This window comes from Leucoraja erinacea, chromosome 8 (genome assembly GCF_028641065.1).
Source record: "Leucoraja erinacea ecotype New England chromosome 8, Leri_hhj_1, whole genome shotgun sequence".
NCBI lineage: Eukaryota > Metazoa > Chordata > Chondrichthyes > Rajiformes > Rajidae > Leucoraja > Leucoraja erinaceus.
In genome coordinates this window covers 49,570,862-49,598,781 of record NC_073384.1, presented here as the reverse complement: position 1 = coordinate 49,598,781, position 27,920 = coordinate 49,570,862, and the positions used below count along the sequence as shown (strand labels likewise).

Genomic DNA, 27,920 nt, shown 5'->3' with positions numbered 1-27,920 from the left:
TCATCGTAACTCCTCATAAAATACAGATCAAACTTCAAACTTTTAAGTTCTCGTTTAATCTTACTATTAAAATACTAAATTAAATAGCACAATGTTATAGTACCAAAGCAATGATTTTCAATAATTGGAATATATTTGGTTACAAATTCATGATGATGCATGTCTGAATCATTGTTATAGTTCTGTTCACGTCATGATTGACAGAATAATGTTATTGTTTTCAGTCTTTTATAGGAACCTTTGGATATTAATTACTGATACAAAATCTATGATTGCAATATTGAGAATTAAGTTAAAATTATTCGAGTAAAATTAAAATATTCATTGCTTTTAGATCTTATTTCTCATATGATCTTTTTCTTCCTGCATCTTGAATGACACAAAGTGCGATAGTTCCTTCATCCCTTTTCCATGTGTACCTGGTAATGTAAAGAAAAAGGTAGCAGGCTTGAACTTAATACACATGCATTCTCTTTTTCCAGCAGTATTAATACTTTATCTCTGGACTCAGAGCGCAGTAAATAAAACCCTGCATCCTCCTGCTCCATATGTTGCAGCAATTCAGCAGGTCTGGCAGCATCTCTGGAGAAAAAGGACGGGCGACATTTCGTGTTGGAGCCCTACCCAAAAAGTCACCCATCCTTTTTCTCCAGAGATACTGCCTTATCCATTCATTTACCCCTGCACTTTGTGGCTATATTTAGAAAGAAGTTGATTTTGTTTTCATTCTTTTATAAGGTGCAGATGTTGCCAGCAACATTCAAATTTGTTATCTGCCCATACTTTCTATTCCAAAAATGTCGAGTCCACAAGCATGCCCTTTGGCTCAACTCATCCATGCCTACCAATTTACCTAACCAAGCAAGTCCCACTTGCTTGAACTGAGTCATAGAGCTTTGAAAAAAGCGCTTCGGCCCAACTTGCCCATGCCGCCTAACATGCCCCATCTACACTAGTCCCACCTGTTCAGGTGTCCTTTAAACACTGTTTTAGTACTTGCCTCAACTACCTCTTCTGGCAGTTCATTCCATATACCCACTACATTCTGAGTAGAAATGTTGGCCCTTTGATTTGTGTTAAATCTTGCCCCTCTCACCTTAAGCTCAAGTCCTTTGATTTGCCCACCATGGGCAAAAGACTGTGCATCATCGTAACTATTATCGTCATGATTCCAGGGATGAGGGATTTTGTTTATGTGGATAGACTAAAGAACCCAAGGTAATTCTCCCAGGAAAATAGAAGGTTTGAACAAAAGTCCAACAGGCATTTAAATTCATGCAGGCTATAGATTGACCAAATAACTTACTCCCATTGACCGAGGGTTCAAGAATCAGGAGGTGGAATAAATGAGGATAGAGGGGAAAAAAACAAAATAAGGGAAATATTAATTTTTCTTTAAGTGCTTAGGATTTAGAATGTACTGCTCAGGTTAGTGGTGGAGGCAGACTCAATTGCAGCATTTGAAAGGAGCTGGGGAGGTACCTGAAAGGACAGAATTTTCAGGGATTATGAGGAATTATGAGTAGCGATGGGGAGACTAGTTGGATTGCTTTTACACAACGTCATTAGGTCCTCAATGAGCAAATGATCCCTTTCTATGCAAAAATACACACTTACTTTGTGTTTAAAGGGATGAGAAGGCTGTCTCCGGCTGTTAGGCTGATAGTTTTGCCATCCATTACCACCCTGGATGTACCCTCCTGAAAAATAATATATTGAAGGAGAAAATTAAATTTGAGCAGAGGTATTGATTTTGGACATTGGTGATCCAAACAAGGCAGCAACCATGCAGAGCTTTGTCAACTACCACTTATGAATTCAGGAGTCATGAGTGTTTTATGGTCACACATCCTGAAACAGGGCTGTGTTCTTCACTTTTTGCAATTATCTTCATTCCTGGGAGTTTGAGTTGCCAAACCAGAACGTGATGCAACCAGTCAACATGCTCTCGACAGTACACTTGTAGAAGTTCAAGAGAGTATTCGTTCACATGCAGAATCTCCTCAATCTTCTAAGAAAGTAGAGAGTTCATGAGCTTTCTTTAAAATTGCATCAATGTGCTGGGTCCAAGACAGATCTTCATCGTCCCATTAATGAGGACAGATTTGGGGACCCTTGTCCTTTCTCTTCCAAAGTCCACAAATCCTTGAACTCACTGACATTGAAAGCCATGTTGCTCTGGCACCATTTGATCGATTGATCTGTGTGGTTCAATCTTGCTGACATTCTACACTCTGGGGAACATTGACACTCAGATCCTGTGCCAGGTCTAATCAGCGCAAAATGCCAAACACATTAACGTCAATGATGTATAGCACAGATGGAAGTGGAGAAAGGGGACAGGTACTGCTTAATATATATTCTATATTCTGCTATCACCATCATCTATTGCAACAAATGATGGCTCCCACTGATTGTCGCCGCTAGCTTCCATCATTTTCAGGATGGACGATTACAGCAATGTCAACATTTGAAACATGGAAGATGGACACGAAAGAAGAAGAATTTTAAGAAAACATATTTCTTTGGTTTAAGTTTACTTAAGGGGCTGTCCCACTTGGGTGACCTAATTGGCGAGTTTAGAAGAGTTTAGGAGAGTTTGAAAAAAAGGACATGTTGAAGACCTTCTTCGACTATGTAGAAGACCTCCTTCTTCGACTGTGTTGAAGACCAGCTTTGACTTTCTTTGGGTAAATTGGACCGAATAGTGGAGAGTGAAGACGACCTCCTTCAACCTCCCTTCAACTATGATGAAGACTATCTACGACTACCTTCGACTCCCCTCAACTAACATGCTGACCTACTGCGACTAAACCTACGAGTAAAAAAAAGTATCGATTTTTTTCCATGGCGATCTCTTTGGTCCTTAACCAGCTTTCCTTTTGAATTCTGTGAGTAGATTTCCTTTCAGCAGTAGCTCTGGTAATGCATCCCAAACCATTGGCTGTAGAGAAGGACTTTTCCTCACTGTACTTGTAGTCCTTGTTGCCAATGACCATGTTCTTAACCATCAGTTGTTAATCCTTTGCTCACAAATATCTCCACCATAGGAGAACAGACCTAGTTTCTTAAGTCTGTCTACATGACTAAAGTACTTTCTCCCCAAAGTTATTTCAGTAAATTTCTTCTGCAGCCTCTCCAAAACATTTGCATCTTTGCCACTGGAAAGGCCGCAGATCCTGGACTTGAGTCAGGCATCAGACCCCAGATCTCCCAGATCAATCGAGCAGGAGGTAGGTTTTGCCTGTGAGCATGTCCAAAACTCACAAAAGCCAACACTTCCATGAACTTGCAAATCATCTGGTCCAACCTCATTTCTTTGTTCCTCAGGTGCTTTCTTTTCCACAAATGTTATTATTTTGTCATTGCACCATTCCTTAAAACTCTTGCTATCTATCAATCAACTAGTCTCCCTCCATCTCAGCATTGAATAACTGCTCATCCCCGGATGGCTTCAGTTTCAACCTTACAGTCTCCTGATTCCTCCGCCTTCCTAACCAGTTTTCCTCCCAGGTGAAAACAAATTTCCCAACCAAGACCCTTGGCATCCTGTCATACATTATAACTCACTTCACCTCTCATCTTGATTTCGTTTTTGACCTCCACTTCCTCATCTTCTCACCATTCAGTCATTTACAACCACCATTAGTTTTATTGTTATGAAATAAATGGCACAGAAGGCATGGGTTAGCATTAATCACTCGAGCTTTGTTTCACTGTGCTTAGCTGACTGAGAAGTGACTGAGGGAACATGTGTGGGTCCAATGAGAAAGGGGAAATGAATGCAGACTTTCTAAACAGCCTTCAGCAGGGACAGAGTGGCCCGGTTCATACATTGTATCTCTCCAAGTGACATTCTGGTCAAAAGTGGTTTATTTTATTGGAGTGTTTTAATGGTAGTATAACGAAATGAGCGAACAGATGCCACCCCTCTCAAACTCTCCATTTGTGGAATTTAAAAAAACACGGAAAAGTATGATTGATAAAAATTAAGAACAAAAGTGTATGCAGAGCTCATTCAGCTTTAACACGTTTCCACTAAACTTTCCTTCAGAAACCATTTGAAGTGGGGAGAAGGCAAAACAAAATATATCCGTGTGATTGGGTGTGAGCTCGCACTGTGCTTGCAACTTAGTGGGTCAGTGAGTCTGAAGAAGACCTTGGCTTGAAACATTACTTATTAATGAGTTACTGCAGTGCTGTGTTTTTTCTTCCCTAGGTCTTAATCAATTTTTCTCTCCTTCTGTTTCAGTGGTGTTGAAAAGTAGAGAGAAAACTTGCCCTTAACTTTGTAGAGCCTTAATCCACACAGCGAATGTTTTATTACTTCAGGGTAATTTGGTGGCAGCAATTTGCAAACCGTTTACATCAGCAGTATCTGCACAGCGATACATTACTTTTGGTACAGTACCTTTTCCAGGTTTTATAACAGATAAAATAACACAGTTAAAGTATTATGGGGAAAGTGAGATCTGATTAAATTTGTACACTTTGCCAAAATATTAGAGATAAAACAATAGTAATCACTCACCAACTGCCATAGCCAAATGTCTGCACTCACTTTGCCTTCACCCTTTCCAGTCCCATACACTATGGTCTATCAGAACAAAACAATAAGACATTTGGTTAATATTTGTAATTTACAAGTTCACAAGTTATAGGAGTAGAATTAGGCCATTCGGCCCATAGAGTCTACTCCGCCATTCAATCATAGCTGATATCTGCCTCCTAATCCCATTTTCCATCCTTCTCCCCATAACCCCTGACACCCATTCCAGTCAAAAATGTGTCTAACTCTACCTTAAAAATATCCACTGATGGTCACAACAGCTCTCTGTGGCAATGTGTTTCACAGATTAACTACCATCTGACTAAATAAGTTCCTCTTCATCTCCTTTCTAAAAGAGTACCCTTTAATTCTGAGGCTATGACCTCTGGTCCTAGACCCTCCACCAGTGGAAACATCCTATCCACATCCATTCTATCTATGTCTTTCATTATTCTGTAAGTTTCAACGAGGTCCCCCCTCAACCATCTAAACCCCAGCGAGTAGAGGCCCAGTGCTATCAAGCGTTCATCATATGCTAACCCACTTATTCCTGTAACCCTGTAATAATTGGTGCATTATTACTTCAAGTTATAAAGGTATGCTCCTTCCTCACCCAAAAAAACAAATCACCAAATTTAATTGGTGTTAAGTTCAATTAAATAATTTCACCTGAGTTTCAAAGTGGTCACCAAACATATCCACAAGCGGCTTCATTTTAATATCCTTACTGTGGCTATGGAGCCAGTCTTTTAAGATAAAGGGCTTCATAACAGTACTGACAGTATTTATGCAAAATGGAAGTTCTTTCCTTAAATTGTCTGTGAATTAAATGAAACATAACAGCTATTGAAACATAAATGCTGTTCATTCTATTCTCCTAAACAACTATGAGCCATCATTCCAATTGAATGTGCAGAGTACAAGAAATTTGAGGTCTGTTTCCCCAACGCGCGTTTGCGGGGGGGGGGGGGGGGGGGGGGGGAGGGGCTCACACTTGTACTAACCACCCCCCAAACACACAGGTGGGCGGAGGGGGGGAGACGGGGGAGGAGGGAAATGGGAGAGATTTGGGAGGGAGGGAGAGCAAAGCGGGGTAGGGGGAGTGAGAGAGGGATGGGATGGGGGAGGAGAGTGGGGGTGACGGGGAGAGTGGAGAGGGCAGGAAGGGGGGAGAGGGGGTAGGGGGTGGGGAGAGGGGTAGCGGGGAGTGGTGCAAGAGAGAGAGGGGAAGGGGGGGGGGAGGAGATGGGGGTGAAGAGGGGTGAGAGAGGGGGGAGGGAGGGGGTGGGAGGGGAGGAGGGAGAGGCGGGGAGGGAAGAGGGAGGGGAGGGGTGAGGAGAGAGGGAGATGGAGAGGAGGGGAGGGGGGAAGGGGATGATGAGAGTGGGGGGGGGAGGGGGGGGAGAGGAGTTGGGGAAGGGGAGAGAGGTGGGGGGGGAGGAAGGAGGAGGAAGAGAAGGAGGGGAGAAGGGGAGAGAGGGGAAGAGTGTGGAGGGAGGGGGGAGAGTGGTAGGGGCGGGGAAGAGTGGGATGGGAGAGGGAGAGGGGTAGTGGGGAGAGAGGGGAAATAGTGGTGAGGGAGAGGGGGAGGGTAAGGTAATAGTGGTGAGGGAGAGGGGGGGGGGGGGGGGGGCTGCGGCATCACACTCTCACCACACAGGGGGGGGAGGGCGAGGGAGACGGGGTGGGTAGAGAGGGGAGGGTGGCATAAAGAGGGGAGGAAGGGGAGAGGGGGGAGGAGGAGGGGTGGGGGGGGGAGAGGGGGGGTGGGGTAAGGGGGAGAGAGAAGTAGAAGAGTGGGGAGGGAGGGGTAAGGGGAGTAGTGGAGGAGGGACAGAGGGGTAGGGGGAACGGGGCGGGGAGAGAGGGATGGGGTGGGAGGAGGAGGGGGAGAAGAAGGAGAGGGGTGAGGAGAGGGAAACTTAGAAACATAGAAATTAGGTGCAGGAGTAGGCCATTCGGCCCTTTGAGCCTGCACCGCCATTCAATATGATCATGGCTGATCATCCAACTCAGTATCCCGTACCTGCCTTCTCTGCATACCCCCTGATCCCCTTAGCCACAAGGGCAACATCTAACTCCCTCTTAAATATAGCCAATGAACAGGCCTCAACTACCTTCTGTGGCAGTGAATTCCAGAGATTCACCACTCTCTGTGCGAAAAATGTTTTTCTCATCTCGGTCCTAAAAGATGTCCCCCTTATCCTTAAACTGTGACCCCTTGTTCTGGACTTCCCCAACATCGGGAACAATCTTCCTGCATCTAGCCTGTCCAACCCCTTAAGAATTTTGTAAATTTCTATAAGATTCCCTCTCAATCTTCTAAATTCTAGTGAGTACAAGCCAAGTCTATCCAGTCTTTCTTCATCCCAGGACATCCCAGGAATCAGTCTGGTTAACCTTCTCTGTACTCCCTCTATGGCAAGAATGTCTTTGGCAAGGGGAAGAGAGAGAGGGGAGGGGGAGAGAGGTGTGGGGAGAAGGGAGGGATGGGAGGAGGGAGATGGGGTAGGGGAGAGAGGGGGAAGAATGTGGAGGGAGGGGGAAGAGTGGGGAAGGAGAAGCGGGGGGGGGGAGAGGGATGGGGGTGGGAGGAGGAATGGGAGAGGGCTGAGGAGAGCGAGATGGGGAGGGGGAGGAGGTGTGGGGGGATATGGGGGTAGGGGTAGAGTAAGAGGTGTGGAGGGAGGGGGGATGGGGGAGAGAGGGGAAAAAGTTGGGAGAGAAGGTGGGGGGGGAGGAGTGGGGGGGAAGTGGAAGAGTGGAGGAAAGGGGGAAGGGAGAGACAGGGGGTGGGGGAGAGGGGGGGGGGGGTGGGGGGGGGGGAGAGGGGGGGGGAGGGGGAGGGGTGTGGAAGAGAGGTGGGGGGGAGAGGGAAGGGGAGGGGGGTGGGGGTAGGGGGGAGGGAAGGGAAGTGGGGGGGGGGGAGGGGGAGGTAGGGGGGGCGGGGGTGGAGGGGAAGGGGAGTGGGGTGGGGAGGGAGGGGGAGAGAGAGGGAGGGAGGGGGGGGGGGAGGAGAGGGAAGAGGGGGGTGGGGGGGAGAGTCTGTTTCCCCAACGCGCGTTTGTGGGGAGGGGGCTGCGGCATTACACTCACACTAACCACCCCCCAAACACACAGGTGGGGGGGAGAGGGAGACGGGGTGTGGAGTGGAGGGTGAGAAGAGAGGAGGGAGGGGAGAGGAGGAAGAGGAAACTGGAGGGATTTGGGAGGGAAAGGAGAGTGGGGTAGGGGTATTAACTTCTGTGGCAGAGAATTCCAGAGATTCACCACTCTCTGTGTGAAAAATGTTTTTCTCATCTCGGTCCTAAAAGATTTCCCCCTTATCCTTAAACTGTGACCCCTTGTTCTGGACTTCCCCAACATCTGGAACAATCTTCCTTCATCTAGCCTGTCCAACCCCTTAAGAATTTTGTAAGTTTCTATAAGATCCCCCCTCAATCTTCTAAAATCTAGCGAGTACAAGCCGAGTCTATCCAGTCTTTCTTCATATGAAAGTCCTGACATCCCAGGAATCAGTCTGATGAACCTTCTCTGTACTCCCTCTATGGCAAGAATGTCTTTGAGCATTGGGCATTGTGACATCACACGATGGAACGTTCACCAGGGGCTGGGGCTCCTGCAAAGGCATATGTAAATGAATCCATTCAGATTGGACATATGTGAACATTGGGCATTGTGACATCACACGATGGAACGAATCAAAAGGAAGAAAGGCAGGCAGCCGGACGGACGGCACACCGTTTTATATAATAATAGATAGATATGCCTAGCATAATATTTAACCAAATTCACCGAAAAAAATGTCATCAGCAGATTGGATATGAATTATGCATATTTTCTGTACCTGGATTGGGTTTCCCGGTTTTATGTTCTTCAGAGTTGAAATATCTGAAACAAAGATTATTTTTCAGCTGATTTGTTGGTGTGATGACATAGACAGTAGGTGCAGGAGTAGGTTATTCGGCCCTTCGAGCCGGCATTTCGAGCCTTCAATGTGATCATGGCTGATGAGCCACAATCAGTACCCCGTTCCTGCCTTCTCTCCATATCCCTTAACTCCTCTATCACAAAGAGCTCTCTCTAACTCTCTCTTGAAAGCATCCAGAGAACCTGCCTCCATCACCCTCTCAGGCAGAGAATTCTACAGACTCACAACTCTCTGTGTGAAAACGTTTTTCCTCATATCCGTCCTAAATGGCTTACCACTTATTCTTAAACTATGGCCCCTGGTTCTGGACTCCCCCAACATTGGGAACATGTTTCCTGCCTCTAGCATATCCAAACCCTTAATAATCTTATATGTTTCAATAAGATCCCCACTTATCCTTCTAAATTCCAGAGTATACAAGCCCAGCCGCTCCAATCTATCAACATATGACAGTCCAACCTTCCCGGGAATTATCCTTGTAAACCTACGCTGCACTCACTCAATAGCAAGAATATCCTTCCTCAAGTTTGGAGACCACAACTGCACACAATACTCCAGGTGTGGTCTCACTAGGGCCCTGTACAGACTGGCCAGAGAACTGGTATCGTTCTACAGTGGAGCATAGCATGGAGTGAATAAAGATGGGAGAGGATGTATAGAGCATGCTACAGCTCAATGGACACAGTCTGTAGAGCTGCTGCCTCACAGTGCCACAGACCTGGGTTTGATCCTGGCATCGGTCAGGGCCATTGTTATTCATTTTGTATATCAATAATATATGTGAAGTGTCAAAAACTCTTGAAACTATTCTCTTCTCTGATGATACTAACTTACTCTGTTGTGGAGCCAACTTGGAACAGCTCCTGGATAGTATGGAAAAGGAATTGAGCAGGATGAAGATCTGGTTTGATGAAAATAAACTCACATTGAATTTAAGTAAAACACAATTCATAATATTTGGAAATTGATCAACCAACACAGAGAAAAAGCTCATGATAAATGGCACAGAAATAGAAAGAGTATCTGAAATAAAATTTATTGGAGTATTAATTGACAACAAATTAACTTGGAAACCTGACATAAATTATATTAAAGCCAAAATATCCAAATCAATTGCAATACTGATTAAAGCCAGAGACCTACTAAATCAAGCCTCTCTGTATATGTTGTACTGCTCCCACATACTCCCATACATGATCTACTGTGTGGAGGTATGGGGGAACACATACAAAACAAATACACATCCAATCTTCATCCTCCAAAAAAGAGCAATACGAATTATACATAAAACCACCTACAATCAACAAAACCATTATTTATCAGACTAAAAACATTAACATTTCAAGATCTGACAGATTATAAAACTGTCGAAATTATGTTCAAAGCAGCTAATCAGCAATTGCCTTGTAATATCCAGGAATTGTTCCAACGGAGAGAAAGCAAACACAACCTGAGAGGAACCTATATATTCAAAAAACCAGCAATAAGAACTAATGCAAAACTCCATTGTGTTACAGCAAAGGGTGTTAGTCTCTGGAATAACTGCCATGATGAGCTGAAAAAATGTAAGGCTCTATTCAAACTAAAAACACTCTTCAGAAACAAAAGATTGAATGGTTATGAGCTGGAACAGTGATTTTCTTTTCTGTTTGGTTATTTCTTGTTTATGGACTGTTCACCAGATTATGGGTCCATTTGTTCCCATTATTCTGTTTTTCCATGAAAATGTATAGAAAATAAGAGGGGGTAGGACCAGAAACGTTTTAGAACTTCTTCTTACCCCTTTTGAACATGAACGATATTATTTGTATTATTTGAGTTACTTATTTGTTTGTTTTCCTTTGTGTTTTATTTTATTTTTTTATTGCTTACAATTTTATTTGTGTTTGTATTTTTTAACATGTTCAATAAATTAAGAGTCAAGAGTCAAGAGTCAATTTAATTGTCATTTGGACCCCTGGAGGTCCAAACGAAATGCCGTTTCTGCAGCCATACATTACACACAAATAGACCCCAGACACAACATAATTACATTTAACATAAACATCCATCACATAGCTGTGATGGAAGGCCAAATAAACTTATCTCTCCACTGCACTCTCCCCCCCCCCCCCGATGTCAGAGTCAAAGTCAAAGCCCCCGGCTGGCGATGGCGATTGTCCCGCGGCCATTAAAGCCACGCCGGGTGGTGCGAGGTCGCACACCGGGTCTTGCTGTTAGAGCCCCCGGTGTGCGCTCGCAGAGTCCGCGGCCATTCCAGCCGCGCGGGGCAGTGATGTAGGCCCCGCTCCAGGAGCTCTTCGACCCCGCAACTCGGGCGGGAGAAGTCGCCGTTGCAGGAGCCCTGAAAAGCGGTCTCCCTCCAGGGAGCCGTGGGCTCCCGGTGCCGCCGTCCACAGACCTGTCGTTGGGGCCTCCGACTCTCCGGTAGCAGCAGCGGCATCGGCAGCAGCAGCAGCAGCAGCAGCCTCCGACTCAGCAGCAGCAGCAGCAGCGGCAGCGGCAACGCTCCTCCACCGCTCCACCCGCTCCGGACTCGGCCAGCTCCGCGACGGCAACGGTGAGTCGACACCTGAGTCCCCGGCTTCTTCCTGTTGGAGGCCGCTCCTCGTTGCGGCCTCAACGACACCTGAGACTCGACGAGAAAAGGTCGGGTCTCCAGTGCAGGGAGAGATTCAAAAAGTTTGCCCCCCCCCCCTCCCACCCCCCCCCCCCCCCCCCCCACACACACCACCCCAACATAAAATAACAAAAAACTACATAAAAACACAGACAAAAAATAATAAAAACGCGGACAGGCTGCAGAGGCCGCTGCTGGCCAGAGCCGCGCCGCCTACCGGATAATGTTAATTAATAAAGTCAAGTCAAGTAAAAAGGTTGCCAAAGTGGAGCAGAGGAAATAAGTGCACACCAGGAACTGGTCATTTCCATTTCACACAGAGTGCACAATGGCACAGCTGGTAGAGCTGCTGCCTCACAACACCAGAGACAGGGATTCATTCCTGACCTGAGGAGCTGTCTGTGTGGAGTTTGCACCTTCTCCATGTGACCGCATGGATTTCTACCCGCAGCCCAAAGATGTGTGGGGTTGTAGTTTAATTGGCCTCTGTAAATTGTCCCTCGTGTACGGGAAGTGGATGAGAAAGATTCATAACATAGAATTGGTGTGAACACCATGCAGAAACTTGGAGCAGGCAGCACAGAAATGAAGATGCTAGATTTTGGAGATACAGCGTGGAAACAGGCCCTTGGACTCACCAAGTTCGCACCGATTAGTCATCACCCCATATGCTTGCACTTTCCTACACACTAAGGACAATTTACAGAAGCCAATTAACCTACAAACCTGAACGTCTTTGGAATATTGGAGGAAACCCCGGAGCACCCAGAGAAAACCCACGCACGTCACGGGGAGAACATACAAACTCCGTAGAGACAGCACCTGTGGTCTGGACGAACCAGGGTCTCTGGCGCTGTAAGGCAGCGACTCTACTGCTGCGCCACTGTGCCGCCCCGAATTATGGGGAAATGTTCTCCTGCCATTAATGACAAAGACTGGAACCTATCTAGAACCATCTTCTCGGAATACTTATGCAATAAAAAGTGATGTCATGGCATAAATCTTGCAAACAAATTGAATGATTTGTATAAATAGTGTGAATGAGCACATGAGTCTGGACTCTGGCTACTGGGAGGTGAAGGCGGATGGATTGCTTGAGGCCAGGAGTTGTGGGCTTCTGCGGGCTGTGCCAATCGGGTGTCCTCGCTGGGTTGGGAGGAATCCAGAATCACCAGGTTTGTGTGTATGTTCGTATGGCGGGGGAGGAGGGAGAATAGACAGGGGGAATGCATGGTCTTTTACCCAGAGTGGGGGAATCAAGAAGCAGAGGGCATAGGTTTAAGGTGAGAGGGGAAAGATTTAATAGGAATCGGAGAGGCAAGTTTTTCCAAACAAAGGGTGATGGGTATGTGAAACGACCTGTCAGAGCAAGTAGCTGAGGCAGGTACTTTCACAATGTTTAAAAACATTTGGATGGGTACAAGGATAGGTTTGGAGGGATAAAAGCCATACACAGGCAGATGGGACAAGTGTAGATGGGGCATGTTGGTCAGCATGGGCAAGTTGGAATGAAGGGCATGTTTCCATGCTGTATGGCTCTATCACCAAGTTTATGAATGCTGACTGGAAACTCTACCAGAAACTGTCCGAAATAAGATTTTTCATCATGATGAGTACCCCAAGTACTAATCGGTACTTCCCTTACCAGAGACCCAAGCGGTCTCCGGTATGGGAAGCGGCCGTTCCAGGTGTCCCATGCCGCTTTGAGGATTCTCCCGATGCCGGAGCACCATCCGAGAACGGCCTGGAACATCGGGCCTCTGTGGAGGCAACTGTGGAGGCCTCAATAGGCCCGACTATGGGTGAACTGGGGATGGGGACTGGACATTGTGCCTTCCCTCATAATGGGAACCATTGTGGGGGGATGTTTTTATGTTTTTATGTTTAAATTTCTTTATTACTGTTATGTCTGTATTCTTTCTTTATGTGCTGCATGGCAAGAAGCATTTCACTACACCTAGGTGTATGTGACCAATAAAATAACCTTTGAACCTTTGAAGTACAGTGCCCTCCATAATGTTTGGACCACAGTGTCGCCTGCCATTAAAAGCCTACCAATTGAAATTTTGCATTTAAACCAGGGGGCAAAGGTTCCATGCCGACTCTGCAAACATCTCATCTTTAAGAGCAACAGCAATTAAGACCCAGATCCAGCGCACTTCACTGTACCCCAAGTTATGAAAAACAAAAGTGTCATAGAAGAAATCTTACTCCTTTATGATTGGTGCAAGCTGAGTGCCCAGGTCCGAACAGTAGAACCATTTCTCAAACAGCACATCGGTGGAATCCCCTACATAATATCTGTCAAAAGAAATAACATTATTAGCTGTCCTTCATTTGTATCTTATTGGAAAAAGTAGTTTAGTTTATTATTGTCACGTGTGTAGAGGTACAGTGAAAAGCTTTTGTAGTGTGCTATTCCATCAGCAAAGAGAATATGGATGATTAAAATCAAACCATCCACAGTGTATAGATACAGGATAAAGGGTATAACGTTTAGTGCAAAGGTCTCCAATAAGGGAGACGGGAGGTCAGGACTACTCTCTAGTTGGCGAGAGGATGATTCAGTTGCCTGATAATAGCTGGGAAGAAACTGGCCAAAATAATATTTTACATCATGATTAGTGCAGTGCCCTCCATAATGTTTGGGCCAAAATCCATCATTTATTTATTTGCTTATTTACTCCACCATAATGTTTGAGACACTGCAATGTCATGTAAATGAAAGTAGATATGTTTAGTATTTTGTTGCATATCCTTTGCATGCAATGACTGCTTGAAGTCTGCGATTCATGGACATCACCAGTTGCTGGGTGTCTTCTCTGGTGATGCTTTGCCAGGCCTGTATTGCAGCCATCTTCAGCTCATGCTTGTTTTGGGGGCTAGTCCCCTTCAATTTTCTCTTCAGCATATAAAAGGCATGCTCAATTGGGTTCAGGTCGGGTGATTGACTTGGCAATCAAGAATTTATTATGTTTTTGCTTTAGCTCCTTTGTTGCTTTAGCAGTGTGTTTGGGATCTTTGCTTTGCTGTAGAATGAACCACCGGCCAATGAGTTTTGAGGCATTTGTTTGAACTTGCGCAGATACGATGTGTCTATACACTTCAGAATTCATTATGCTACTACCATCAGCAGTTGCATCTTCAATAAAGATAAGTGAGCCAGTACCTTCAGCAGCCATACATGCCCAGGCCATAACACCCCCACCACCGTGTTTCACAGATGAGGTGGTATGCTTTGGATCTTGGGCAGTTCCTTGTCTCCTCCATACTTTGCTCTTGCCATCACTCTGATATAAGTTAATCTTCATCTCATCTGTCCACAAGACCTTTTTCCAGAACTGTTGTTGCTCTCTTAAGTACTTCTTGGCAAACTGTAACCTGCCATCCTATATTTGTGGCTAACCAGTGGTTTGCATCCTGCATTGTAGCCTCTGTATTTCTGTTCATGAAGTCTTCTGTGGACAGTGGTCATTGACAAATCCACACCTGACTCCTGAAGAGTGTTTCTGATCTGTCGGACAGGTGTTTGCAGATTTTTCTTTATTTTAGAGAGAATTCTTCTCTCATCAGCTGTGGAGGTCTTCCTTGGCCTGCCAGTCCCTTTGCGATTCGTAAGCTCACCAGTGCTCTCTTTCTTGTTAAAGATGTTCCAAACAGTTGAATTTGGTAAGCGTAAGGTTTGGCTGATGTCTCTTAACAGTTGTATTTTTGTTTCTCAGTCCCATAATGGCTTATTTGACGTTCATTGGCACAACTTTGGTGCTTATGTTGATAAACAGCAAAAAAGTTTGCAAAAGTGATGGAAAGACTGGAAGACTAGGTGCTGAGATCTCTCTTATACCTGCATTAAGGAGCCAATTAAACACACCCAAACAATTACAAACGCCTATGAAGCCATGTGTCCCAAACATTATGGTGCCCTGAAATGAGTGGACTGTGTATAAACACTGCTGTAATTTCTACATGGTGAAACTAAAAGGTTTAAAAATGGCCTTTAATAACATCTGACAATGTGCACTTTAACCACATGTGATTTTTTCTATTACAAATCTCTAATTGTGGAGTACAGAGGCAAATAAATAAATGATGGGTCTTTGTCCCAATCATTATGGAGGGCTCCGTATACACAAATCAAGGACTCTACTATAACAGAGGCTGAACGATGTCCATGAAATTATCCCGTGGCTTACTCAAAGCTATCTTACTTTTATAAGAGTTCATCAAAGCTACCACACTGGTGAATACTACTCATCAGCAATTAATTAACTTATCTGTGTCATAGAATGATACAGTATGGAAACAGGCCCTTCAGCCCAACTTGCCCAGATACACTAGTCCCACCTTTTGGTCCATATCCCTCCAAATCTGTCCTATCCATGTACCTGACTAACTGCTTCTTAAATGTTGGGATAGTCCCTGCCTCAACTACCTCCTCTGGCAGCTTGTTCCATACATCCACCACCCTTTGTGTGAAAATGTTTCCCTTCAGATTCCTAATAAATCGTTTCCCCTTCACCGTAAACCGATATGACATGAACGTTTTCTTTAATCAACAGAACCATTCCTCTAATCGCCAAGCAACAATGGTAGAATGTTTTCTCCATGTGCTTGATTTATAAAGAATAATAAAATCAGATTTTTAAGAAAAATGTCAACAAACTTAGTGTGTGGTTAAGATCATTACACAGCATCCTTTGGGAAGCTGTGCAATTTTCTTTCCTGCAACCTTGATTTTTGTGGGAAAAACAGGAATAAAATCGCAGTTAATCAACTCCTCCTTGGCAAGAGGTTGAGCCCAATACTCCGTCCACCCAAATCATTATGTTAGTCAGCAGCAGAACAGAAATTAAGACACAGAAGCATCACGTTGCCTACCTCTCAAGTTCAGAAATGACCAGGAATTCCCTATACGATAAATTCTTTATTTTCCCTGTGTGCCTCCTTTGGAAAAAAACTCTTTTCCTGCTATTTGCAGTTTAATTTTGATGTTATCCCATTCAGCTCCTGATCTTCATTTCATGGAGGACTTGGTTTAGAGTTTAGAGATGCACCATGGAATTGGGCCCTCTGGCCCACCGAGTCCCCACTGACCATTGATCACTCGTTCTCAGTAGTTCTATGTTATCCCACTTGCTCATCCACTCCCTACACATTAGGCGCAAATTTACACACGCCGATTAACCTGAAAACCTACACTTCTTTGGGATGTGGGAGGAAACTGGAGCATCCAAAGGCATGGAGCATCTAAACTGGAGCATCTAAACTCTAAAGTCATGGTAATGTAACTGTTTTGTTACCTCTGAACCAGTGCAGTGCAGTAATTGCAGGGAGGAGCAGCTCAAATGTCAACACAGTGGTTAATGATTTAGAAACTATTTAAAATAAATTGAATTAAAATGTCACCAGTATAAAAATATATTTGTTTTTAAAAAGGTTCATCATCTAACAAAATGTTTGCATTCACTATTACCTTAAATTAAAAAAAGTCAAGATGAAGAAAAACGTGCTGTTCTTTCTTTACCTGAGTGCATCCAGCTCTGTTTCCAGCCTAGTCCTCTCAAAAACCAGCCCAACAGTATTTGCCTGACGCTGTGGAGAATGAGGTACTCGAGCTGGCAACAAGAACATCTGAATTGTGTATGGGAAGGTTAGGAAGGGAATAAAATAAATTAATTTGACACTTTGGATTTGAGAACTAATCAAAACATTTTCTTCATTTAACCACCTAAACTCCCTTGGTCTTTCCATTGAGGATTAATGTCAAGTTTCTCCATATCTATTCTCACCCATCTCCCTCAGAACATCAGCCTCAAATGCTGCATGTTCTGAAAACACATCTAAATTACTGATGCGTGATTACATTAAATGGAAAAGTAAAGAACAACAGTGTCTGCAAAGTTAATTATAAAATGTAATTTACAAATGAGGATCATCTGTTTGAAAATACATTCTTTATCACTGATTGTTGCCACATACTTAAGTAAAGAAACAAACCATGAAAATAAGGTACAGTGTGTTGCATCTTCTGTCTTCAGCTGCCCAGACTCCTCAATTTGTCTTTAAGTCCACTGTCTACATTAATTACTACACCCAATAACAGTTTTAATGAAATTGAAGTTAAAAAAAATCTGTAATCACCAGCAGATATATCTTAAAATAATAATTGGATTCTACAATCTAATGTAGCCATCAAAGGTGATGTATGCACGTTTAGGTCTTTGTTACTAATATCTACAGGCAAAATGGGAATATGGCAGTAGGGAGCTTTTAATTTGGGTACCTTAACTCATTTGAGGTGGGATTGGCACTTTTGTACTGGGAGAGGAAATCGTAGGTCACAGGCTGCTCCTGGTACAATCAATGCTTGGTGTTAAATGTGGAAGGAGCTACTGCACAAAAATAACATTCTGCACAAAATAACAAATAAGACAATGTGGCACAGTGGTAGGGCTGCTGCCTCACAGCATCAGAGGCCTGGGTTTGATCCTGACAATGGGTGCTGCAGGGTTTATATGTTCTCCCTGCAGGTTTGCAGGTTAATTGGTCTGTAAATGGCCTCTAGTGTGTGGGATGGGAAAGTGGGATAACATGGAACAAGTGTGTGAATGATCTATGGTCGGCATGAAGTCGGTGGGCTTGTTTCCACACTGTTTCTCTAAACTAAACAAATAAAAGAGTAGACGCAAAGTGCTGGAGTAACTCAGTGGGTCAGACAGCATCTCTGGAGAACATGGTTAGGTGACGTTTCGCATCCGGACCCTTCTTCAGACTGATTACATCGGAAAGAAAGGAAAAGAAGGGCAGGACAAAGCATGTTCGGTAATAGGTGAACACAGGTAAGGGCTTTATGTTGATTGGCAGTTTGTCGGACAAAAGGCAGAGATGAAAAAAACAGGAGCAAGCCCAAAAGGATGAAGAGTGGCGAATTGTAAAGTTTGGAGGTAGAAAGTTTGCTGTTATATGTACAGATCTACAGTTATTCCAGCCCTTTATGTCTTTATTGGGTAAACCGGCATCTGCAGTTCCTTATTATCAGAAATTGAAGGGTTGTGGTGTCAGCCTAAACACGGGCCACACATGCTCGAACCCTCGTCAGGAGATACAAGGGCGGGCACGTGACGTCATGGGCTAGCGGGAGTGTCCTGCTACTTAAGGTCTCTCACCTCGAGACCTTACAGGAGTTGACAGGTAGCTGAGCCCGAGATACCAACCTCGCTCAGCTACAGCAACATTGTATTATAGTTAGCGCACCATCTAACGTGTCACCACTGAATAGATGACTCTTTTAACTGGCCTGACATCTCACCTTTATTCACCACGTATGGTGCCGCTACAGGTTAGGCCATTTGGCCCTTTGTAACTGTTCGACCATTCAATAAGATCACAAATGCTTTCACCTCAGCATCATTCTCTTATATTAAAACTATATTCATCCATTCTCTTCAATATCCAAAGATCTATTGAACCCCGTCTCAAATATACAATATACTGAGCCTCCAGAGCCTTCCTTCACAGAGAATCTCAAAAATTCACTCCCACCTGAATGAATGTTTTAAAAAACGTATTGTCATATCAGTCCTGAACAACTGATGCTATATTTTGAGACGGTGCCCCCCTAGTTCCAGATCTTTAGGAAAAGGAGTCATCATCCTTGCTTTTACAGGAGAGAGGAATATAATCAACATTCAGGTCGATGGCTTTAAAAAATCAGTATGAGGGAAATTTAGTAAACAGGAATGTTTTAAGCTGTAATAAATTGGACGGAGTTGGAGAAGAAATGAAAAGAAAAACTAAATGGCATATGTTTGCTGGCTGAGAGACGATAGTGAGAATTTGTTAGCTACAGCTGACCTGTATGTAAACGTAAATAGGTGACTTTTCTCACCCCCTCCTCTGTGCACAAACATGGAATGGAGATGCAACATATAGCCAAATATATTTTTTTTAAACTGCTGGAAATACTCAATAAATAAATTTTAAATTTGTTAAATCTCAAAAACTCCACTGACCTCTCCTTCTCGAATGTGCACATCTTTGTGTTTTCCTTTCTCTACGATCTTCAAGCACATGTCACCTTTCCACTGGTAAAACAACTAGGAAGTAAACAAACAAAAACACACGATCATTCAGGCGAGAACTTGAAAAATAATTTATAACTTATTACAATAGTGGAGAAGTTCAAGATTAAAATGGGCAAGGAGAATAAACTGGTGGAAAAAAAGGTAATTCTGAGAGGAATTAATGTTGACAAAAGGAACTGCGAATGCTGGAATCTTACTTACAACACAAATTGCTGGAGAAAACCAGTGGGTCAAGCAGCCTTCCTGGACATGGATAGGCAATGTTTCAGGAGAGGACTCCTTTTAAGGCTGGAAATAATGTTCATCGGGCGAAGGAATCAGGAGGATTAGCTTGGAATTGGGCCATAATTTTATTTCATGTCACCAATATCAAGTTAGAAACTTACTAGGTTTGGTATCAAAGGAAACTAAAAACTTACAGAACAAGTTATACAAATCAGCAGCAGGTTAAATGTATGTCACGGTGTTAAGCACTACACGTGGAAAACATTTCCCCTACGACTGCTAAAATAAATATTGAAAGAAAAAACAATATATATAACCTACCAAACACCTCCAAGAAAAAGCAAACCTGATTGCAGAAGGGGAAAGAAAGTTGGAAAAGGGGCAGGGGTTTATAGAAGAAGTTCAACTTTCTCCTCACTTACTGTACTTAGACATACATTGCGGAAACAGGCCCTTCGTTCCACCAAGTCCACACTGACCAGCGATCCTCACCCGCACACTAAAATGATCCAACACACACTAGGGACAATTTACCCATACACAAAGCCAATTAACCTGCATACCTGTACGTTTTTGGAGCGTGGGAGGAAACCGAATATCTCGGAGAAAACCCAAACGATCACGGGGAGTCTGTACAAACTCTGTATAGACAGCACCCATAGTTGGGATCGAACCCAGGTCTCTTGGTTCTTGGTTTCTTGGTCCTCCAAAATATTCCTCCAAAATATTCCCAATGGAATTGAAACTGGAGGTGGTGAAGGGAGGGCTTAAGCCAGAAAGGGTTATTGGGAAGAAAGAGGTACTTTAAATTTAGTTGCATCTGGTTGGGTAACTATAGTTGGGTGGAGATTATTCCATGCTTTAATTGTGCGGGGGGAAAACGAATTGTTGTATACATCTGTCTTTGTAGCTGGGATCACAAATTGGATCGAATGCCCTCGTCTGCTCCTAATTGGTCTCGCTGTAAGGCAGCAACTATACTACTGCGCCAAAGGAGAAACATTGCCTATCCGTGTCCTCTAGAGATGCCGCCTGACCTACTGAGTTTCTCCATCACTTTGTGTTTACTCAAGATTTCAGCATCTACAGTTCCGTGTGACATGGTGAAATGAACTTTCAAAATTGCAGGAGTATTTTTTCCAGACTGAATAAGGCAGTCTGCACACATTCTTCTCCTGTGATTGCATTTGCAATATGTTGTTAATGACTGACCACACAACTCGTGTCCATGTACCTTGACATGTGTACAGAAGAAAAAGGTTGCAGTTTCACAATCATTTTGTGTAAACATTGATCCAAGCTCTGGTAACACACATTGTTACAAAATTCAAAACTTCTAGAATAGATACACCAACATGGAGAATCGCACTTGACTTTTCGATACTTTTTAAACTTCAGAGATACAGAATGGAAACAAACCCTTCGGCCCACCAAATTCACGCCAACCATCAATCACTCGTTCACACCATTTCTACGTTATTCCACTTTCGCGGTCATTCCCTACACGAGGGGCAATTTACAAAGGCTAATTAACCTACAAACCTGCATGTGGGAGGAAACAGAACACCCACAGGAAACCCACACAGTCACAGGGAGAAATTGCAAACTCCACACAAACAGCACTCCATGGACAAGACCGAACCTGGGTCCCTGTCGCTGCGAGGCAGCTACCAGCTACCACTCTACCCGCTGCGCCACCCCCTTCTTACGAGAAACGTAAATTACCACTGGACAAGGTTACCACTAAAATCCACAAATAGGCTCATATATTAACAAATCAAAAAAGAACTGCAAATGCCATATTACTTATTTAACACTAATTAATTGAGGCTATTTTTGTATAAATTTATTCATGCCTGTCAGCAGAGTGGTCTGTGCATTATTCACCTCAGCTGATGATTTTGAGGTATTTTTCCCACATCATTTTGTCAAGGAACTGCAGATGCTGATTTACAAACCAAAAACAAAGTGCTGGAGTAACTCAATGAGCAGCATCCCCAGAGGACATGGATAAGTGATGTTTTTGGTTGGATGAGACCCTTCATCAACCTGAGACTTTATTTCTCAGTGTGCGTAATTCTCCAACTTACCAACAGAAACTGGACTAACAAGTGACAAAATAACGTACTGCTGGAGGAACTGAGCAGATTAAAAGAATGCAAAAATTCAAGGCCACTCCTCACATTATTCAAATCCCAAGAAACGAACAGATAAAAAATGTAAGACTAAATGATCCTCACTCCATTGGCTCCATCATCCCCAAGTCACCTGGTTCCACTCATTACCTACCAATCCCTGACTCACCACTCCATCGCACCTCTTTACATTGGCTATGCTCCAACCTGAAACGTTGGCCATTCTTTTGCCTTTACAGATGCTGCTGGACCCACTGAGTTTCCCCTGCAGCTTGTTTTTTTTACTTCCGTTTCAATATTTGCAGCCACGTGTTTCTAAAAATAATCTACCACCTTACATTTTTAAATGCCCGTCACACTTCAAAAAGTATATACACACACAATCCTCCATCTCACAGTGCTTACTGCAGTGATACATGTCAGAGATACATGTTGTGTTCTCTACTGCATCCCTGTGAAAGACGCACCCACAACGTTGCATTGAATTTTGCTTTTGCACGGCTGGGAACAGTACTAGGACTTGGGGGAGGGTGGGTAGGGAGTAGACACACTTTAAACACATGCTAACCCTCCTTCCAGGGTTGTATCACTGAAGCTGCCCTGTAGAAAACTATTCAAGTCCAAAACGCACTTCTCAATAGTCCTCGCAGCGACGCGGCAGCAGGAACCTGACAACTTAACCCGACAACATTGCCGTTTTTAACACAGCAATCTTGGTGAAAACTGCACAAAATACTGGAGTAACTCAGCGGGCCAGGCAGTATCTCTGGACAGAAGGAATGGGTTGATTTTTCGCCCTTCTCGCGACCCGAAACGTCACCTATTTCTTCACTGTGGAGTGTGGAGAGAGTGTCCAGCTTTAAGTTTCTGGGCACTTACATCTTAGAGGACCTTACATGGTCCACCAACACCGCTGCACTGGTCAAAAAGGCACAGCAACGACTGTTCTTCCTGAGAACATTGAAAAGGACTGGTCTGCCCCAACAGCTGCTGACAACCTTCTACCGCTGCACGACAGAGAGCATACTAATGTATGGCATCTCTGTGTGGTATCTCAGCTGCATGGAGGCGGAGAGGAGAGCTCTTCAGCGCGTCCTCCACAGAGCGCAGAAGATTACTGGGACACCGCTACCAGCCTTGGGACACCACCACACACGGTGCCTCAGGAAGGCCGTCAGCATCCATAAAGACTCCTCACACTCTTGTAATGGACTGTTCGAACTACTTCCCTCCGGCAGACGTTACAAGGCCTTCTACACCCACATCTCCAGACTCAGAAACAGCTTCATCCCCAGACCTATAGCTGCACTGAACCGGCCCTGCTGAGTGCCCCCCACCCTCATGAACTGTATCCCTTGGATGGTCACATCGCACAGACACATTTGCATTTTAGTCTGTTTTGACTGTTTTACTGTTCTTTTTACAAACCATGTTCTCGGGGTATCTAAATCTAAATTTTATTAGGTATTTAAGTAATGACCGGATGGAAGCTGCATACCAAATCTCATTGCACTTATGTGCAATGACAATAAAATAAATTATTGTTATTACTGCAGAGATGCTGCCTGTCCCGCTGAGTTATCTCAGTATTTTGTGTCTATCTTCGATATAAACCAGCATCTGCAGTTCCTTCCTACACATGAAAACTGCCCTAACTATTTTCAAGATAAATTAATAATATCCCAATATATTTTGGGCTATTTTGAAATATATCTCCTGATTACAGTATTAGCACCAAATGGCGCACTCATTCAGAGCACCAACGAAGGGCAAATTCTCATTTAAAGGTAAAAGATCAAAATAAACCTGCAGATGCTGAAAGTTTGAAATAAATTAGAAAATGTTGGAAATACTCCCAAGGCCATAGAGCTATACAATATGGAAACTGGCCCTTTGACCTACTTTATAAATCAGGCAGTATCAGCAGATTAAAAAAACAAACACATTTTTCTGGTCGAAGATTGCCCAACCAGAAACATCAACACAGTCTCTCTTTTTATAAATGCTTTACCATCTGCTGTATTTTCATAATTTTCTGATTTTATTCAAGGGATGAGCATTTACTAGAAATAGTGCATCATTGAACAAAGTAATGAGGTACGATAAAATGTTAACCCACTGGAATGTACGATGCATTCATAATAAAATTGTGGAACAAATAAAAGGTCATTTGGTTTGACTTAATAGGTGTCACGGAGATGTAGTAATCAACATAGGAAGTATATTCTGCAGGGCAAAACAAGTTTAAAAGGGATAAAATGAAAAAGGAGGATGGTGAGATGGCACTTCCTGAAAAGCACGGTAACAGTACATCTATTGCAGAAAAATCAGAAGGTTTGATTATTATAAGCTTACAAAAAAGATAAGAGTGTTGTGCAGCACACTCCTCCACTCCAGCAGCAACAAACCTTCTGGAGAGAGAGAGTTAATCAAGAAATAATCATAAACCTAAGCAAAGCCAAGTTAATAATTGCCGCTTTTTAAAAATTTTCATACAATCAAATTGGCAAACCGTACTTTGGATAGTTCACGGAGTGCAGTCCGTTCAGATTGCAGGAGCAATTAGCCATGGAAACAAACTCTGCCACAGGGAACCTGTTATGTGAAGGAACCTGTTATGTGAAGGGACAAGGCACCCACTGGAGAAAAGTGATCACAACATTATATAAAAATTGTTCAGTCAGAAACCAGAGTCTGAATTTAAATAAAGTCAGTCACCTAGACATGAGAGGCAGATGGACAAAACTGGGAAATTAGATTTAAACAGGCCAGGTACTTGAAAATGCTTTTATAAACAAATCATAATTTCTCCATTGACACATAACCACACCAGAGTTACCCACTTAGAAATTTAAACAGTATCAGATTAAATGAATGTTGCTAAGATGAATTGGCAAGTTTCATAATTGCTACATCTAAGTGAATGGGAATGGTGAAAAAAAGTGACAAATACTCACAACTACATGTGCAGCAAAAATAAATGTGAACTATGGAGAATTCCAGGAAGAACAAAATGGTGACACGTCCCAATGATTTTAATGGGGACCAGGGCATCACAGATGGAGGCAAGAATTTAGTTGAGTAGTTTGGTTTAGTTTATTACCGTCACGTGTACCGCCATACAGTGAAAAACTTTTGTTTGCGTGCTCTCCAGTCAGACTATACATGAATACAAACATGCCGTCCACATACATTTATCTGTGGTTTTACTGTTTACGGAGACTTGCCTGGAATATCCTCCAGGACAGCTAGTCCCAGTTGGCCATACTCCTGCAGATTCCTTCACAAGTCTGTCCAAGTCACTCTTCCAGCAGTGCCTTGCCAGAGCACTTACCAACCTACAGATATCTTCAACACACAAACATTGAGCCTCGGTAAAATAAGAGGGTTGCGTGTGTTATGATATGACTCTTTCAAGATGACAGTCACTATCACAGCCTCTGGGCTGGGTGTTTGTAGCTCCTGGGGTCTTGCAGTTGATCAACTGAGTTAATCAAATGAGACTTCTGCAGTTAGTGCTGCGCTGAAAATGACCCAGCAAGTCTGCCTGGAGGATCTTGTAATTGAAGATTGCAATATTTACAGAAGTTTCAAAAAAAGTGTTATGTTGAAACACAATGCTGTTTTAGACGATGCATTAATTTCCAGACCCATTTCTTTTACCTGCAATTGAACTCCTTCCCTCTGGGATTGAAGTAAACTGTTGTGATGCTTTTGAATAAAAATAGATGAGTACTCAAGGGAAGGAGACACAATAAGATACCCAGAAACCCCCCACCCCCATTAGATGTGGTTAATGCAAAAGGAAAACGGTATGGTACACACGCACCAATTGGCCCAAATAGGCACATGCATACACCAAGCAATTCAGTTTTACCTCTTCTCCTTCTTCAATATGATAATCTTTTCTTTCATTGGGTCCTCCAACAAACATAACCTTTAGCTGGCCAGCGTGCCTGCAAAGTATTATTTTAGAATTAAATATTAACCAAAAGCACAACAATTTAGCAGAGGGATTCAAAGTTAACAACATTTCAAATCTTCACATTTTAGTCTGAGATGGGAGACAACTGAGGTATCAAATGGTAGGTCAGAATGTCATTGTTCCCTTTCGGTACATATGACAATAAAACACTTGACTTTGCTTGTATCGCACGGATGGAGAGGATTGTAAAGCAAACAAAAATAAACTAACAGGATCAGCGTAATTTACAATACATTTATGTCATTGACTTCATCACGGCACCAGTTCTACAACCAAGTACATTGGATTAAAAAAACACTATAATATTCTGATGGAAACATAGAAAATGAAACCGAGACTGCTAATGACTTTTAACTTTATTGAGAGGGGATCCCATCCAGAGAACATTAGCGGTGTTGCATTTTTGGACAATCGCTACCGAGACGATGGTTCTCGCCAACCGTTCAAAATCCACGGAACAGTGTTTCCGCGGTTTTTACAGAGTTTTTGAGAATGATTTTGGTTTCTGCTCTGTGAATATTAAAGGCAAGGCTTACATCAATTTGTTGCAAACGGGAGGATTGAAGTCTGATTTGTTTTCTGCAATCCATTTGTCCACGAGCAGCGCCATGCTTTTGCACTAGACTGTCTTAAAGACCACCTTGTGAATGAGAAGCCCGGGTCAGAGTAAACAGTTCACAAATCCACTGCCCCCTGACTATTTCAGACCTATTTTAAAGACACCACGGAGTTGGGAAACCCGGAGCAAACAGCGATTGGTTATTGTTGGTGGGAGGAGACTGTTCCGCGTTCGTGGTAGTGATATATTTGCAAGCAATTTGCAAGCGCCGGTTGATTCTCCCAGCTCGCTATCGGATATTTGCTCCCAGCTTTCTTAAAAGCATTATGCACCGCTCGACATAGGCATTTTTAAAATTTCACTGGAGGTCTTTACGTTGCATTGGAGGAGATGAAACTTGGAAAGATGAAATGAAACAGGTGATCTGCGTGGATCAAGCATAATTTGGCTGGAGACACAAGGAACTGCAGATTGTTGAATATTGAGCAAAACACAAAGTGCTGGGGTAACTCAGCGGGCCAACAATATATGGGGAGGGATATGAACAGGTTGCGTTTCGGCTTGGGGCCCTTCTTCAGTCTGAAGAAGCGTCCTGACCGAAAACGTCGTTTGCCCATAATTTAACCTGGAAAGGATCTGTGCATTGGCATCTTTAGGGCATTGTCCATTTTGCTTGCTTCTAATAGGAATTTCTTGAAAACTTGGGACGTTGAATTTTTTAAAAAGGCTCCTGTGTACAGCCATTCTAATTGGTGCAGCCGACATCAATTCATTACATCACGGTTCTGCTGTCCAAAGATCCTATAGGGATCTTTGCTGCTGTCCATGTCTTATATGCAATTCACGAACCGTTGGACTATGAAACGCTCAGCCAAAACAATATCCCCAAATTGATTTTGCAAAGGAATACATAGTTCACCCAAGCAAACAGAGAGGAAAAGTTGTGTAGGGTCTCGACAAATTTTAGGCAATGTATTGTCCTAGATACTCAGAAATATTATTTTTTGGCATCAAAACATTATTAAATGTGGTAAAAAATAGACATTTTTAACATCTAAGTTTTTAATGTGCGTTTCTGAGTATCAAGGATATAAAGAAACAGTGTTCTTTGTGGATTTGAAGGTTGGCTTAGGCGGTGTAGTGGAATTACAGCTTCGCCATCAACTATATTCAGCATGTGTTAGGGGTGTTCTGATCCATATTGGGCTTATGTTGTTCAAATCGCTACACAGCAAAACATATTGCTATTTAGGTTCAAGACAGTCTCTTAGACAACTTGACAAAAGCAATTTTGTAAAACTTTAATAACCTCTGCAAAGTTTGACTCCCTACATCCCGCACACTTGACTGCCAACAACAGTTAGTTATTTGCTGCTGGTAACAGGTTTACAAACAGAATCTCATTATTATTTAAGGTACACAAAAATGCTGGAGAAACTCAGCGGGTGCAGCAGCATCTATGGAGCAAAGGAAATAGGCGACGTTTCGGGCCGAACCCTTCTTCAGACTGCACCCGCTGTACCTTCGATCTTCCAGCATCTGCAGTTCCTTCTTGAACACTCATTATTGTTTAGTTTAGTTTAGTTTATTGTCACGTATACCGAGGTACAGTGAAAAGATTTTGCTGCGTGTTAACTAGTCAGCAGAAAGACTATATATAATAATCGAACCATCCACAATGTACATGATAAAAGGAATAATGTTTAGCGCAGGATAAAGTACAGTAAAGATTAAAGATACTTCACAGGTCTCCAATAAGGGACATAGTAGCTCAGGACTGCTCTCTGGTTGTTGATAGGATGGTGCAGTTGCCTGGAACAGCTTCAGTCACT

At 43.3% G+C, this 27,920-nt stretch overlaps 1 protein-coding gene across 1 annotated transcript; it reads right to left on the bottom strand.

Moving 5' to 3' along the window:
- Nucleotides 1-33: 33 nt before the first annotated feature.
- On the bottom strand, nt 34-26,278 carry haao (3-hydroxyanthranilate 3,4-dioxygenase). Its single transcript, XM_055639664.1, has 10 exons — nt 26,066-26,278; nt 25,422-25,500; nt 19,113-19,196; nt 16,625-16,731; nt 13,312-13,401; nt 8,397-8,440; nt 5,219-5,367; nt 4,532-4,597; nt 1,618-1,700; nt 34-419 (listed from the first exon to the last, which is right to left on the bottom strand). The coding sequence occupies exons 1-10, from the start codon at nt 26,137-26,139 to the stop codon at nt 338-340; spliced, it is 858 nt and encodes a 285-aa protein (XP_055495639.1). The 5' UTR covers nt 26,140-26,278; the 3' UTR covers nt 34-337.
- Between the last annotated feature and the right edge of the window lie 1,642 nt (nt 26,279-27,920).

Bases quoted from the DNA above. Each gene is read 5' to 3' on its own strand.
- haao (XM_055639664.1), bottom strand. From the start codon at position 26,139: ATGGCGCTGCTCGTGGACAAATGGATTGCAGAAAACAAATCAGACTTC. The intron at 5,368-8,396 runs GTACAGAAAATA...TTTAATTCACAG, and splicing joins AACCGGGAAACCCAATCCAG to ACAATTTAAGGAAAGAACTT. The intron at 1,701-4,531 runs GTGAGTGATTAC...ATTATTTTTCAG, and splicing joins ACATTTGGCTATGGCAGTTG to GAGGGTACATCCAGGGTGGT.